Here is a 16,092-nt window from a genome sequence, read left to right on the forward strand (position 1 = left end):
AAAGAGAGAGAGAGAAATCTACTAAAAAAATCAAACACACACTCCCCACAGAAATTATCAGAATACTTAAGACACAGTTACGTATTTTCACTTAAAAAAAAAAAAAAGAGGGTCTCTCCAAATAGTATCTAGATGGAATTATGACAGAACACTAAGCTATTTTCTACCATTATTGGGATAGCTGAGTAAATATTATCCACACAAGCATTATAACTAGCATTACTTAATAAACAAAGCACATACCACTCTGGCTGCTCTTTCCTGAGATTCACACTTCCTGCAAAACCAAGGTCCAGTGGGTACTTGAACAATTCCATAGCAAGCTGTTTTGAACAAGACAAAATATTTCAGCAAACAGAAGCAGCACAACAGTACTACTGAGTGTTATAAAAAGAGCTTAGTATCAGTTGATCTCACGTCGTTTTAATAACTCAAGTTGACATCTATGCATTGCATATGAAATCCTATCACAATGGTACTAGAAATGAAGTACAAGCTTCCACTTAAAAATTTATGCAAAATTTGTTGAATAAAAAAATATTAGCTTAAAAGTAATATAACCACTCAAAAGCAGCAATATTTAATATGTGATCTGTTTTGCTATTTATTTACCAGCAAAATAGGTAAAACACTTCACAATAACAAACATCAATCATTCATAGTAAAATCTTTTTCAAGTGAAAACTAAAAGCAACTAACAAATCTGACTTTGTCATAAGACATTAACACACTTAGTTACTACCAAGTTCTCTTACTCTTTATAAGTCAAATAACTGGGTTTAAATAGGAAATCCATAATAAACTGAACAAAGATACAAAGTTTGCCTTTTTTTTCCCCCTGAAAATTCATATGGAGTGTAAATACAAATTAAACCGAGCATCAGCACTAGGATTAGTTGCAACTATAGCCACGCTAAAACATAAATCCTTAGGAAAGAGATTTTGAGACATGCAGACTTCTCTGCAAGACTGTCATCTATATTTTTATAGTATATAAAAAATCATGAGTTTGGTAAGAAATCCCACAGAAAAAAAGTTTAGTAATTTGGCAGTAATTTTCATGTTTGAAATGCACAGATCAGGAAACTAAGAACTGCTAAGGGAATGAAAATACAAGAACATAAGTGCTGTGAGTATATTCTAATATCTGTATGGGCTTAACAACTAATAACAAACAATCAAAAAGCCAAAAATTTTCCCCTGAAAGATATTCCTGAATCTGACATTGTATTTTTGATATCTCAATTGCCAACAATATGTCACTTAAACAAGAAGACTCGGCTTAAGTGTGTAACGAGAAAAAAAATATGATAAATTAATACTGAAGAGGAAAGCTGAGATTAAATTAGTATCTTCTAGTACACATACAAAAATATTGATTTCATGCTAGCCTGAAGGGGGGAAAAAAAACCCTACCAGTAATGCAATACTAGTATAAAAACCATCTGGCTAATATGTCTTTCCCACTACATTGGAAAGTCAATGAAATCATTTCCCATTATACACATAGATACATGTAGGCATATTAAGATTAGTTGTATGATTTTCAAACACATTATCCAAGTAGTGACAGACTCTAAGCCCATTCTACTGTACAATAAAGTTCTTTAACATGAGGAAAAACAACTTGTTTTCATTGTGTCTGTATCAACCACTGATGAGGGGGATCTTCAGTTCCTCTTCAGAAATCGAGAGGGAGACTTTACATGTGCAATCACGCTTTAGATTAGCAAGAGACAGTGCAGAGTAAGAAACTAATCACAGAATGCAATGCAGACAGGGCTGGCAATCAGATCCAAAGGCAACACGAGTTGGGCACTGAGCAAAGCTGAAGTACTTTTATATCTGCAAATATAACAGAGTACATCTGCAGCCTAACAGTCCAGCACAGGTTTGTGCTCTGATGCACTGTTACATTGTTTATTGAGTTCCAGGACTTCCTTTGGTTTATACTTTCACTACTGTGCAAAGCTTCTTTAAACAGATGAAGAGATTTTGTCCTCCACAACTTACCAAACACTTGTAAAGAAGTTTCCTCTGAACTAGACATAAATTATAATAACAAAAAATGCAGTTAATGAAGCCTTATGGGTAACACTGCTGCCTGAACTTCAAATAAGGACTACTGGCTTTAACCATGAGGACTACACTACTTTTACTACAGAAAGACTACAAAAAGAGTGGACATGCTCCCTCTACCACCTTCATTCACATGATGCATCAAATGCAAAATGTAAAACATCAATGGTACAGTAAATCAAAACATACAGTTCTTCTTTTCTTAGACTTCTACAACAGCATCTGGATTCAGACGAAGCACTACTTTGCACACTTCCTGCAAGATTCAAATTCAGATTTGGCCTTGACCTTAAAGAAAGTTCAATATTCTTGTACCAAATTTACTGAAGTGTGTCTCTGTATTAGGTATACTTCCTAAAACAGACCTTTGTCATTCCCACTATTTCAGCTCCAACTGCTGATATCATCAAATTCTTCCACTGAAAATATTAGCAAGGCTCTAGATGTAAAGGAAGATGCTCAAGATAATACAAAAGTAACAGGTGGTTCAGGTATGACTTCTAAGAGTACTCCTGTTTTAGTGTTCTTCTTCATGATTCTAAGATTCCACAAATGCAGAGTTACCTTACCGGTTAACATTACTCAGCTCTTAACAGAAAACTGATTCAAAACAAGGCTAATTTCACAGATCCTGTCAGCCTCCCTCCACATTCAATCCAACGTTAACAAGAATAACTGAATTTTTCTGCAGATCTCATTAAATTGCTACTATTTCTCCTTATTTCTTGTCATCTTACAAAAGCACATATACCTGAAACAAACTAAGTTACTATATCATCTTCCACGCAATTTAAGACCAAGTGTGAGGCACACCTTAGTAGTATTTTCATATGCAGCAGGCATTCGGACTAATGAACTGGATTTAGGATTTCCTGTCTCCTCTAATTTGCTCACCATCTAGAAGGAGCCAGCCACAGAGTTCACAGAACTGTCTGGGGAGTTGATACTGACAAACTACCATCTTATTCTTTATTTCTGCTACCAGAAAGCAAAAGTCGTAACTTCCTTTCTTACAATGTAAGCAGCAGAATCCAGTCTCTTCCTCTGCTCTCACAAGAAGGGTCAACCCACTGACAGAAACAAAACAATCACACATAGAGGGAACATGCCAGCTCCTGAGCTGAGCTGGACACCAACCAACCAGCCTCCACTAATCCAAACAAATCCAGCATCAGCCATTCCGACAAGTACCCTCCCCCTGCAGAGCCACAACAGGAAGTCTCTTCATCTACCAGGAAACATCAGCCAAATGACATTCAAGGAAAGGCAGGCAAAAGAAGAAATCACATGACAGCCAAGTCTTTCCTATACACCACTCTCTTCCAGTCCTAAACCCTTCCCACCTACTGGCTGCCCCTTAATTTTTTCTAACTTGGGAAAGGCAGGGATAACCGGGATCAAGTACAGGAAGAACAAAATAAAGTAACAATTGCCAAAACAGAGATTAGTAAGAAGTTCTGCAAAGAAGGAAAGGAGTTTTAGGTAGTCTTTGGATTGCTGCAGCTGAGGTTGTTAACAGAGTGCAAAGGCAGACTGGAAGCATAGACACAGAAAAGGCACAAGACGAAGAGCCCTGCAAGGGGGGTTCTTCCTTTCTTGCAGCCCTAATATAGAAAATCATAACATAGGAAGTCTCACATAAGGAAAAAGAGAGACAGACCGGAGGTATAGAGGATGACAGGGCAGGTCGGACCCGAAAGGGCACAACCCTGCAAACAGGGAAATGGGTTTCATGGGTGACAAGAAGGAGCTGGGAAGGGGGAGGGAGGAAAGGGGAAGAGAACAGCCAATGGGGTGGGGGGAGCAGGCCCAAGGGAAGAGGGCAGGGCACATCAAGAAGGAAGTAGCAAGGCTTCAGGCCAGAGCGAGTGAGCTGGCACCGGCCTGCCTACTCACCTTGATGCACTGCGACATTGCAGCCGTGCCCGTCGCAGTAGACAAGCGGGTTCTCGGCCCAGCCCCTCTCGTCGGAGCACACGCAGCAGCCGCCGATCATCTCCTTCATGCTATTGGAGAACTCGCCCTCCAGTGACACAGGCAGCAGCAACGGCTCGCTAGAGACCATCTACGGGTTAAAAACACCGTCGTCAACAACACACACGCACACACACGCTTCACCCTCTGCCTGCCCCCTCCCCCGGCGGTGTCTCCCCTCAGTCACTCAGCCGCCGCCGCCGCCACCGCCGCCACGGCAATGATTTAGGGCCCATGACCGCCGGCTGAGAGCCTCTTCTCGCCCCCGCCCGACCAACCGGCCAGGCTGTATCAGTCACGCAAGCAGGCAGGGGCAGCCCAGCGGCGGCACGCTGAGGAGGACACCACACGGCAGGCGGACAGGCACGAGCGCGGGGCCGGCGCGCAGGCGCACTGCGCGCGCCCGCGGGGAAGGCCTGGGCCTGGGCCTCCTCGCGATGGTTCGCGAGCCGCCCGTGGAACGTGAGCCGCGGCTGAGCGCGCGCACCCCCTCAACGGCTCCAACCGCCGCGCCGAGAGAGCGTGCGCGAGCCAGCGGCGCCCCGCCAGGCCCGCGCGCCCGCCCCTCGCCTCGCCTCCGCGCGGCCCGGAAGAGCCGGCGCGCCCGGACACCTGATGGCCCGGCCCGGCCCGGCCCCGCGCCCGCCGCCCGGCCTGCGAGCCGCGCCGCCCCCGCCTGCGCACCCACCTCGGCGTGCTGCCACTCTCCGTCCCCCGGGCGAGCCATCGCGCCCCGTCGGCCGGCCTAACCCAGACGCGCTCCGGGCCGGGCCGCCGGCCGGGCCGCTCGGCGCGCCGCCGGCCAGCCCGTGCGAAGCCGCCTCCCTGCCCAGCCCGGGCGAGCGTTAGACGGGCTTATTGCTGCCCCCCTCCCCTCCGAGCGTGGGGGGGCGGGGAGGTGGCAGACATGCGCCCCGCTCCCACCCGCGATGTCACTCTGCTCATGCCCCCTTCAGGAAGGCTGGAGGACTCGCCCCATTCCCGCCCTCTTCCCACCCCGCAGAAATCATTTTTACTATCGTGTTTATTTTCCCCCAGATATGACTGCAGGACTAATGCATTCCCGCTCCCAACTTTTATTATCCTGTTTATATCCCCTCCGTTTGCCTGCAGGACTAATGCGTTCTCACTATTATGCCACTTCCCTGCCTTCACCACAACATTCACTATTTTGTTTATTTTCCCTTTGATAGGGCTGCAAAACTAATGCATTATTAATCCCGCTTTTTCTTCTCCCCCAAAACTTGTGGCGTGGCGGCCGCGGCGCTGCCCCAGCGCCGGAGCAATGCTGGATGGAAGACAGGACGGAGACAGCCGGGAGGCCGCAGGCACACAAAAACAAACATGCTTTTAACACAGCTGTTCTCTACTTTTGCTTAGAGGTGGATATGCCTTTCTAGAAGTTGAGCGTTTCGGTTTGTTGTTTTTTAGTGGCTTGGGTTTTTGGTTTTTTTAGTAAAACAATTCTGTTGTCTTTTTTAATTAAATGGGGGGAGGGGAAGGGGGGGGAGAGCTGAGGTGGTCAGCAGAGAGGAAAATCTCAGGCTATTCAATTCTCCATTGTGAGCAGGTATGCCTGTAGCAGAAGGAACTAATTGTGGTGATTGTTAGGAGCACAGAGAAATTAAATGCAGCCTTGCAAAATTCTGCTCCACTCACTTGCCCCAGGGCCAGCATTAATTTATTTATTTGTTTATTTATTTATTTCATGTTGGGCAAGGAAAAGATCATTGATTTATCTTCATTATCATGCTAAAAGGCAGAGAAGCAGAATTTCTGCATGGACTCTATTTTTCATGATGATTTTGCAAGGCCAGCTTAGTTGATATGGTATCTGTACAAATCACTACTGAATTATGTGCATTCCTGGACACATTGCTACCTAGACCTATATATATGCAGGTTATATTTTATACGTTGTTAACTAATAAAACATCTGCACTTGTGTACACGAGTATGACAAACTGCTACATGGAAGGGAGAAGTGGGATGTGCACAACCCTTTACCCCCTACAGCCATCTCAGGCTGCAGTCTGTATGCAAGATACCTTAGGGCAAGCTCTTTCCTCTCCTTGAAAGTTTTAAGTGAAATTATTTAGGCAGAGGAAGAATGGCGGCCAGGAGAAAAAGGACTCATGAAGGTAGATTCCTAGATGAAGGGCCCAGCCAAACAGGCAATTAATGCAGCCATTTGAGACACATTCTAAACATTTCTCTGTAAATGTATCTGCTAATATCCTTGAGAGTTCAGTAATTTTTAAGGCACATGTAAAAAACGGAGGCGAGGGACTGGAATGTAGTATGTTTCCATTAGTGTAAAATCATTCAGAGATTGCTCTCAAAAAAACCCCAGCCCACACCCCAATGTCCTATCTCAACACTGAAGAATACAAATTTGAACATAAAACTATTTACATTATAAAACATACTTACAAGACTTTTTATTACTTTTAAAGCTTGTAAAAATACCCTGAAAATTGCAGGTGCAGGCAATTACTTTGTACGGAAATAAAGCCATTAGTATATCCTGGTGTTTAAAAAAAATAAACACAAATTATTTGAAGCTGATAGATACAGTGTCCCAGCCCGTCTTCATTCTTGTCAAGGAAATGACATCTAATTTAAAAAGCATTCTCAATGATTCTGTTAACCCTGACAAAAAAAAAAAAAATCCCAAAACCATGATACAGCAGCAAATCTGTCCTTTATTTACCTGACAGGTATATTAAAATAAATATCCTTTTAAAATGAAAATATATTTAATATATTTTAATTTGTTGGGTGAATTTATACGTCTAAACTTCTAACAAACAATTGTAAATTTTTCTCACAGACTTTTTTTTTTTTTTTAATTCATTGAGGTCTTCCTGAAATTTCTTCTTTGAATAGCAACTAGTACAATTCCCGGGTCTGGGGTTTTTGTTGGTGATTTTTTTTTTTCATGTTAGCTATTTTAAGGCTCAATTTTTAGTTTTATAAAGAAGCATCATCAGAGAAAAAATTAATCACTTTGCAACAACTTGATTAAAGCTGCACCATGGCAACAAGAGTATATTCATGAAAAACCTACTGTATAGTTTTCAAATAAAAATATTTTAGTCTGACACCATGTAACAACACACCAGCTCAGTATTGAACCACTGAAATTTTGCTTTGGTCAAAATTAAGTCAAGCTTAATACATTCAATTATTTAATGAAACATTTGTTGTCATTTTATGGATTTCTGTTTAATTCTTTCTATAGAAGGAATGTACATGAACTGAAAGAAACTCCATGACTACCACCTTATGGTATTGTGTAATATTTGATGGAAAAATTTAGATAACCTCTTGATAGTTCTGTAAAACAATTATTTAGAGAAGACCTTTGAAATGCAAAATAGGGAAAGAAATGCATTACCACTAAATAAATACTGCAAACACTAAGCTTATAAAGCTATGGAATCAGAACATAAAATCTTGTAGCATGTATGTTCCTATGATTGTAGTATTTAATAAGCACTGACATGACACAGAAGGCCAATTTTCTTTTTTAAAAAAGAATCCTGTCCTTCTTATAGTGATATATAAGAGATTAAAATAATTAGAGGAATATAATTCAATGAGTAAGAATGAATAATTTCATTGCTAATCTAAATGCAAGGAGAAAATCCAATTCTCTTAAAAGGAGCCTACAAAACCTAGGAGCTAAACAAGTTAGATTATAAGACATGTACAAGAAGATTATATGTTTTCATATTTTTTTGGATTTTAGAAACTTTTTCACATAGAAGGAATGTGTAAGTGAAAGAAAATTACATTCTACAAATGCAAATTGTTTTTAAAACTTTAAGGAACTCTCCAGAAAATGTTAACATATATTAGTGCATGGCACTTCAGCTTCATTAACAAAAATAATGAGGTATTCACCTTAAATTTTTACTATAAACTAATCAGTTCAATCAGTAATGCTAAGATTTTGGAATGCTTGCTTTAAATGTCACTTTTTTTTTTTCTCTACAATGTGCAAAATCATAGTGTAAGTTTAGTGAATAAAACAAAGCATTAAGAAAAAGTGTTTCATTTACAAAACCACATTACCAGTTGGATATCATCATCAGAAAAGTCTTCCAGGAATAACAGAAAAAGCATAGACTTTATATAAAATGCATGCTATATTAGACAACATAAACTGGTATCGGGACTTGGAGCTGTAGGGTGGGGAAACTCCTCCTTTCTAGAAAGCAAATTTCTCATAAGCAATTTTTATTCCATTTTCAGATTGGGTCTTTGTTGAGAAAGCTTTGATCTTTACCTATGAGAAAAAGGATACACGCTGCAGCTAAACAGATGCAACTGAAAACAGGAAAATTACAACTTAGTGATACTCAATAGGTAGAACAATACATCTCCCTATTATCCATTTAAAATACTTAAATGCTTGTCTGCCTTTTGTTTATGTGGGTTTAAATCATTAACAGTCTTCAGTGAAATACGTTCTAATAGTGGGTATTTGCTTCATTCCTAGGAAGGCAGCAGCAAAATGGTCACTTTACACAAAATAAAATGCGACTCTTTTGTGTTGACCTTTGCACACAGTGTGTTTTAAATGGCAGTCTGCCTTAGATCCAACAAATTATTTCTATCCATGTTCAATTATGAAGGATATAGCATGTCTACAGAACCCATATTAAAAATGATAATGTATCTTTATGTGTTTACTCTTAAATTATACTGAGAAAGAGTAAAGTTCTCTTTTTCCTCCTATTCTTTAGTATACTACTCAAATCTGTATTTAACACCTATCCAAATGCAATGTACTGAATAATTTAAAGTTCCAACATTTAACATGTAGTCACTTCTTGATCAGGAGTTTGCATGCTATATATTTACATGTTATGCAAGTACAGGTAGCAGCACCAAAGGTCGTGTCAGTGCATCTCCTGGACACCACGCCTCTTCATATGTTGTGCTATTTTCTTTTGTGCAAATGTAATTACAAATTTTGTAATTCTTTAGACTGCAAAGAGAGGGGGATGTAATTCCACCAACCATTGTATTTATATTCTTGCTTTTAATTGTATTATCACCTTTGGAGACTTCGGTAAATTCTACTTAACTAGCAGCAATGGATAAAATTGGTGGTTTTCAAGTACTGCTTCTGTTACTAATGTTGGCTTTTAAATGTTAATTTCAGACTGAGGTTTACAGTAAACATAAAAAAAGGGATTTTCTTTGAATGGACAAGCTTAAACCAAAATTCTAAATAAAGGAATCCTAGCACAGGGTGTTTTTAAGCACAGTGATTAATTCCTTTTAAAGATTTAACATTCCCTAAGTGATAGAAGTTACAGATTTAAGTGTGACAATTTATAATTCTCTATAATAAAAAGGCATTTAAACGTTAACCACATTTTTATATGAGTCAAGTCAAGGTAATGATAATTACAGTATGATACAAAAGAACCTGAAATAAACTTCAAGTAAACCATATTGAATATTAATGCTGTATTAAGCCCTGAAAAGCTGGGTTAGTAAACTCTGGAATTTAGATTATATGCAACTTAAAAAGTAACACAGGGCTTTTCTTCAAAGAAGAATACTTAATTTCAAAGTTTGGATTTTTATGAGGTATGTATTATTTCATTGGATTTTTATTAAATACATTTCTATAGCATCACTCCAAAACCAAGCCTCAGACTACTTTTCCTCTATAGGCATATCTCAACGTAGGATTTGCTAAATTAACATTCCATATAAATTAATAGCTTTTTTTTCATGTTTGTTACGTTATGATCAGCAGTGTGCTACTGCGTTGTATCACAGGTCACATTTATTTGATTCCAATTTAGGAACAGTATCTGTACTACATACTAAACACGAGAAACTACATGCTGAATTTCCCATCAAATATGTTAAATACAGACTATTTTAGATGGATTTGTGTAAACAAAACACATATATCTAATATAGGCGTGGGAAAAGAAAAGCTGGTTTGTTATATGCTAAAGCAAATTGGAGTAAATCAACCGCATCCGTGGGCTGTATAAGCAATACTACTCTGCTTTTCCCAGTACCATTTGGACAAAACAATGTTACTTTTTTATTTAAAGTGTTTTCTTCTCAACAAGGGGCCACCACTTCCCAATCTCAAAAACACGCCCCAGAATATGTTAATTAATTGTATTGTGTCTCTGAAAGAAAGAGGTTGCCAAATGCAATAAAAAAAAAAAAAGTCTTTCGATCAGTGAGCTCCGTTCCCACTGCTAGTTACCATCTAATTTCAATTCCACATATATATACATAGATACATTTCCTCTACGTACGACTTGGACCATTAAAAACTGTCTGAGAGCGAAAGTCTAACTTGACCACATAGGGTGTATCTGGGAAGCTTAACATTCCTGGCGAATTAAGCGCGCAAGCCTCGGATCACTTTTTGTCAATCTTACTATGGTACTTCAGAGTCGGGAATGTGGGTAATTTTTATATCATGGTACTTCCCAATTAAAAGTAACAACAATGCTCCTTTGTGAAAAAACTTAATATATTAAATATGTCAACACATTCCACACAAATACAAAATAAAGAGCAATGAAGAATGGCAACAAACGTTCTCTCCCTATTTTTTTAAATCTTTCCTTTCAATAAGATAGTTTTCAAATAGCGATCTATTGTTTTAGTAAATACAAGGGCATTAAACGTCCTTTTGAATGAGCTTTCTAAATTTGTAGTTACCTTTTGAAAATTGCCAGGCAGCAATCAAGTAAATGCATCTCCGGAATACTCAAGGAGAAGTAAACCAAGCCAGAACAAAACAAACAAACAAAAAAAAAATTTCTTTCCTCGATCTTAAAGTTAATGCCTTTGGATATTACCAGGGTGGTGTTTTCCTATTAAATATTACTTGCATTTTCAGCTTTCAAGGAACACGGATGCTTTTTACCATCTAAACTGAATTGAGCTTTTATTTGGAGGAGTCCCGCAAAAGCCTGCAAGTTTACAAAGAGTGAAAGACAAGTCCCAAACTGTATTCTCTTAAACAATGACTGCAAGCATGCAACTTCCCAAGTGTGGGGGGCTGGGGGGAAGAAAGTAACTTCAAAATTATTTTCAGCTAGATTATATCCATAAATATCATCCTTTAACTTTTCTTACTTGCTGCTCATGATCTATGCAAAACGTTAATTTCTTGGCAATATATTTAATAAAAAAAGTAAAAATCTAGACATCACTTCTAACCTTTGAAAATAAAATCTCACACACTCTCAGATAACTTGCTTAAAATAATCACAGTTCTCCTAGAAAGGATTTTCTTAAAATAACTAGTTCTCTAGAAATTCCTTCCTCATCACAAATAAGAGCCCCTACCCATTTTGATTTAATATTCCAGAAACAACGTGCAAAGACATATTTTTTCCCCTTAGAAGATCAAGGGCACTTGTTGGAAATTTTCTTGAACACCAAGTTAATCAATTTGTCCTCTATGTAAATACATGAGAAATTTCAGGTCTGAAATGGCGTACCAAAGCAATTTAATTTCTAAGGGGGGGGGGGGGGGGGGAGATACAACAAACACTTTTCCTACAAAACAAAGCCTTAAAAATCTCAAACCAACAACATAAAACAATCACTTGGGGGAGGGGGGGGGGGACGGGAACGCAGACATCATGGTGTCTTCATGGAAGATTAATCTTCCTTTTTATAAGCAGACCAGCAAGACGAGTTCCTTCCAAAATTCTCTTTGCCTACATTTATTATTCCAAATCCAGCGGTTCGGAGCAGTTTCTCCCGCTTGCTTTAAGAAGTCCTGTTCTAAAATCCACCCACAAACAGATGTTACTTTATGTACAAATCCACTGCGGTAGCGGCTTGGGTTTTGGGGGTTTTTTTACCTTTCAAGTAACACGTGAGCTACAGCCTCACAGGAGCCCCCTCAGTGGATGGCACTTCTAAAGGCTCCTCTCTACTTATTTACGGGTTTTCTTGCCGGCCCCCCCGAGCTGCAGCGCGCGAGCACGCCAGCTCGCGGGGGGCCCCGCGGCGGCGGCGGGGGGAGCGGGGCCGCCCGGCGGGAGCTTTTCGCTCCTTCCCTCGCTGCGGCCGAGCAAGCCCCGCCGGCGGAAAGCGGCGCGAAAAGAGGCGGCCAGGGAACAATGGGGAGCGCCGGAGCAGGAGCAGAGGGAGCCCCGGCGGCGCTTCCTGCGGCCCCACCGCCGCCCGGCCCCGCCGCCCGGCCCCGCTCCCGCCGCTTCCTGCGGCCTCGCACGCCGCTCTGCCGGGGAGCGCGGGCCGCCGCCGGCGGGCTCCCACCCCGCTCGCTGCCTAACCGGCACGGCCCCTCTCCATGCTACCTACGGCAACCTGCCCGGAGCCCGCCCCGCTGACGGGAGACCCTCGCTCACCCTTGAAATCCCCCAGGCAAGCCTGCCAGTTCAGCGCCGCGCTGCGAGGGCACCCACGGGTTTACTCTCTCAGCCGCTCACCCCCACACTCTCCCGCCCCCGGCGCAAAGCGTGCTGGAGGGCGAGTGGGGCTGCCCGGCTGGCCCGCCGCCAGCCCCGCTCCCGAGCCTATCCCGGGGTCGGCGGTGCGGGCAGGCCGGCCTATGGGAGCCCTCACCCCTCCGCCGGCTGCCCCCGACCTCCTGCCACCGGCCCCACGCCCGCCGGCCCCTCGCATGCCATGAGCACTACCAGCAGGAGAGGAGGCAGCACTACAGACGCGCCCGACCCGGGCGCTGCAGTGCTTGCCTCTTCCCTTCAGGGGACGGTGCTGCACACAAAAGACGGCTCAGCATTGTTCTCCTCCCTGACCCCCAAATCCCCTTTTCCCCGCCGCAGAAGCCGCCGGGAGAGGTGGAACGGGAAGGACCGGGAAGGACGAGGAAGACGGGGAGAAACCAACTGCCCGCAGCGCCGGCCGCTTCGCTGGCTCCCTCGCCTCTTTGCCTTTCCCTAAACTCTCCCCGCGGTGTGCCTGCAGCCTGCCGTCAAAGGCTACCTGCCCACGGCAGCCCGCCGGAGCCGTCCCGGAGCTGCGTGTGAGCCCTTCTGCCCCACCGGCCCGAGCTCCTCGGACCTGCTGCGAGCCTTGCCCAGCACACCCGCGGCCTGCAGTCTAACAAAGTCCCAGCGCCAGACACCGTGCTCCTGCCTTCCTTCACTCCCTCGTCCCCTATGCGCTATTATTGGGTCTTTCACATATCACTGCGCCCAAAAATCCCGCTAAAGCTGCAAAGGCACCCCTCAACATTTCACCAGCAGAGAACCTCCTCGAGTCTCCACCACGGGATCACCCGCTTCACACACCCACAGGGAGGCGAAAAAACCCCAACAGTACCAAAGCAAGGTATTATTTGAAGGTTTCACCCTCAAATTCATGCAAAGCATACTGATTTTTAATCTTGATGGGCATGGTTTGGAGACCAAGTGATATTTACAACCACAGTGCTGCCCACTTTACTGTCTGCAAGCCGAAGTCCAGCAGAATGGCATGTTTCTGGCCACCACGTTAAAAACACTGTATAGCAGAAAACAAGACACAGGGATCCAGCGGAAAACTCAAAGCATGTGAGGGAGAGAGCGGGAGCTACCACACAACGTTGAGGAAAAAACATGGCTTGATTTAAATAATTGCATAATATTAGGATTTAACTTATAAATGTTTACATTTGTGCGATTTGATTAATGTCACATTTGATTTCCTTAAAGCTACTGACAAGGTGCTTTAAAACAGGAGATTAACGTCTACCAGTAATATTCAACAGGCAAATCCCTCCTCCCGATGCCGCCCTGCCCCCCCGACCCAGGCAGGTAGGGCCCTCCTGCACCTCAGCCGGTGCGGCCTGCCCCCTCCCCGGAGCCCTGGCGAGCGCTCCCCGCCCGCCCTCAGCCACGGGGCCCCACAGGGGCCCGTCCCTCCGCCGCGCCGCCCCCCCCCCCCCCCGCTCGTGGCGGTCACCGAGGGGATTCCCCCGCGGGCTCTCCCCCCCTGGCACCCGGCCACCCTGCGCGGGGCCGAGCCCGCGCCTCAGTGCGCCTCGCCAGCTCTGCCGGCCCGCCTGACGCCCCGCGGCCCGTTCAAGCGCGGCCGAGCGCGCCTCAGTCTCTCCCCCGCCCCCACTCGGCCGTTACCGCCGCCGCCACAGGAACACCCCGGCTCCCGCCCCCGGGTTTTCCCGGGCAGGGGGGGGGGAGGGGGGGGAGGGAAGGAGGGGAGGGGGGGGGGGGTCGCCAGCAGGAGGCACGAGCGCGGCCGGCGCAGGGAATTGTGGGTAGGAAAGTGGTCGGGCGGCAAAGGAAGCGGCGCGCGGGGGGAGGGGTGAAAGGTCAGCGGCCGAGAGCCCCCGCGCTCGCGCCAATGGCGGGCGGCGCCTCGGCGGGCGGGAGGGTCCCGCCGCTGCATACGGCCCGGCCGCCCCGCGCCTCCGCTCGCTTCCCCCGCGGCAAGCCGGGCTGCCGGCCTCCCTCGCCGTAAACACGGGGCGCGTGTGTCCCGGGCGCTCCCGGGGAACGGGATGAGGCCCGGACCTGCCCGCTGTCCTTTGTAACGGTTCGCGGCGAGGCCGCGCGCCCGCCGCCCCGAGTGCCAGCGGTGTGTGTTTGCACACAACCCCACCCCCACCCGGTCTTTGCTCTTTGATGCAATTTATTTGATTTGCAAATAATCGCTGATTTTTTTTCTCCCCCCCCCCCCCGCCCCGCCTCCTAACCTCCGCTTTCTCTCGCGCCACCCCGCCGGTTACCAGGGAGATCAGTCCTGCCCGGCGGCGCGAGCCGCGGGCCGCCCCGCGCGCAGCGGTCCCGGCTGGGGGGCGGCGGGGGCGTCCGGGCCAGCCCCGGTCCCGATCCCGCTCCCACCGGCCGCGGCTCGCCGTCACGGGGACTCTCCGGTGAGTGCAGAGCCATGAAACCGGCGACTTCTGCCCGCTGAGGGCACCGCTGCTGCGGCGACGAACGGGGGGTCCAAACCGCTCCGCAACTTCCTCGCCGTCCCCTGCACCCCCGCCGCCCTACAGCCTCCAAAGGTGAAGTTTAACTGAGCCCCCCCACCCCCGCCAGCTCTCCGCAACGAGACTCCGACGGAGGAGGAAAATGTGAAATGTTCGCACGGAGAAGTGGTTCCCTTTGTTCTTTCATTGTTTCTACCCGAACTGGCGGCTGCAAGGACAAACACTTACCTTCTCTCCTCTTGGCTCCAAAACACACACGTTCCATCAGCTTTAAAATGCACGGTCCACTTTGGAAGCGACTACAAATGTCGGGAGAGTTTGTATTCCATTCTTTTTCCCTCTCTGCTCTTTTTAGCGTAAGATTAAGTTGCCGAGCACGTTGTTGCAAGCTGTAGCCCCCCGCCTTAGTGAATGGTCACGTTTAGGACCCTCCAAGTCCATCCTAAGTCTGCCAGTAGAATTGAGGGTATTGGAGGTCTAAACTTTCAAAAGGAAAAGGGCCTGCGTCTATCTAGCAGACCTGAAAATGCATTCAGTACCTCACTTCCACAAAATGGATATAAACATTTCACCCCAGACAACTCAATGAAATACACATTTTAAAGCTTGTATGTAGAAAAGCTGTTCCCTCAGCTGAGATAAGCCAAAAGCAAACTGGCGTGAAGAAAATCTATCTCAGTGTATTCCACAATGGGAATCGTTGCTGTCTGGAGTTTAAAACAAATAAATAATGAGCATCATATAGAAATATTAAACGTAAAGTTTAAAGGGAAACGACCTCCAAGAGGAACATGCTACCCAGGGTGAAATGGACAATCATAGCTTTTCAAAGTGTCCCTTTCTTGCAAAAATTACTGCTTTTCATTTCCCCCCCCCGCCCCTGTGTGACCAAGGCAAGGGAGAACGTATTTTCTGCCGCCTTTGTAGTCCAGCCGGTGTTTCATACCCAGCCACACAGGCCATTCCCCCCCAAACCTTGCTTTAATCTGATTATGATGAGATTTGTTGATACAATGAATATTTGAAATGATCCTTGTGTCTTAGTGAGCGGGATGCATTTCCAGGCTCCTGTTTCCAAGGCTCCCTGCCACAGAGGGAAGGGGAGC

General features: G+C 45.2%; 1 protein-coding gene across 6 annotated transcripts in view; it reads right to left on the reverse strand.

Moving 5' to 3' along the window:
* The window catches only part of MLLT10 (MLLT10 histone lysine methyltransferase DOT1L cofactor), a 136,917-nt gene extending 124,272 nt beyond the window's left edge, over positions 1 to 12,645 (reverse strand). For 2 of the 6 annotated variants that reach the window (XM_055709383.1, XM_055709379.1), the window contains exons 1-3: positions 4,742 to 4,922; positions 3,976 to 4,144; positions 244 to 323 (exon numbers count right to left, since the gene is read on the reverse strand). In XM_055709383.1, coding sequence (XP_055565358.1) covers positions 244 to 323; positions 3,976 to 4,144; positions 4,742 to 4,780 — 288 coding nt within the window. In that variant the 5' untranslated portion in view covers positions 4,781 to 4,922. Of the gene's footprint in view, positions 1 to 243; positions 324 to 3,975; positions 4,543 to 4,741; positions 4,923 to 12,437 lie in introns of those variants that run through there. The other 4 variants (XM_055709381.1, XM_055709380.1, XM_055709382.1 and 1 more) reach the window with 4 other exon arrangements.
* Positions 12,646 to 16,092: the final 3,447 nt, after the last annotated feature.

This window comes from Falco cherrug, chromosome 4 (assembly GCF_023634085.1).
Source record: "Falco cherrug isolate bFalChe1 chromosome 4, bFalChe1.pri, whole genome shotgun sequence".
Lineage (NCBI taxonomy): Eukaryota > Metazoa > Chordata > Aves > Falconiformes > Falconidae > Falco > Falco cherrug.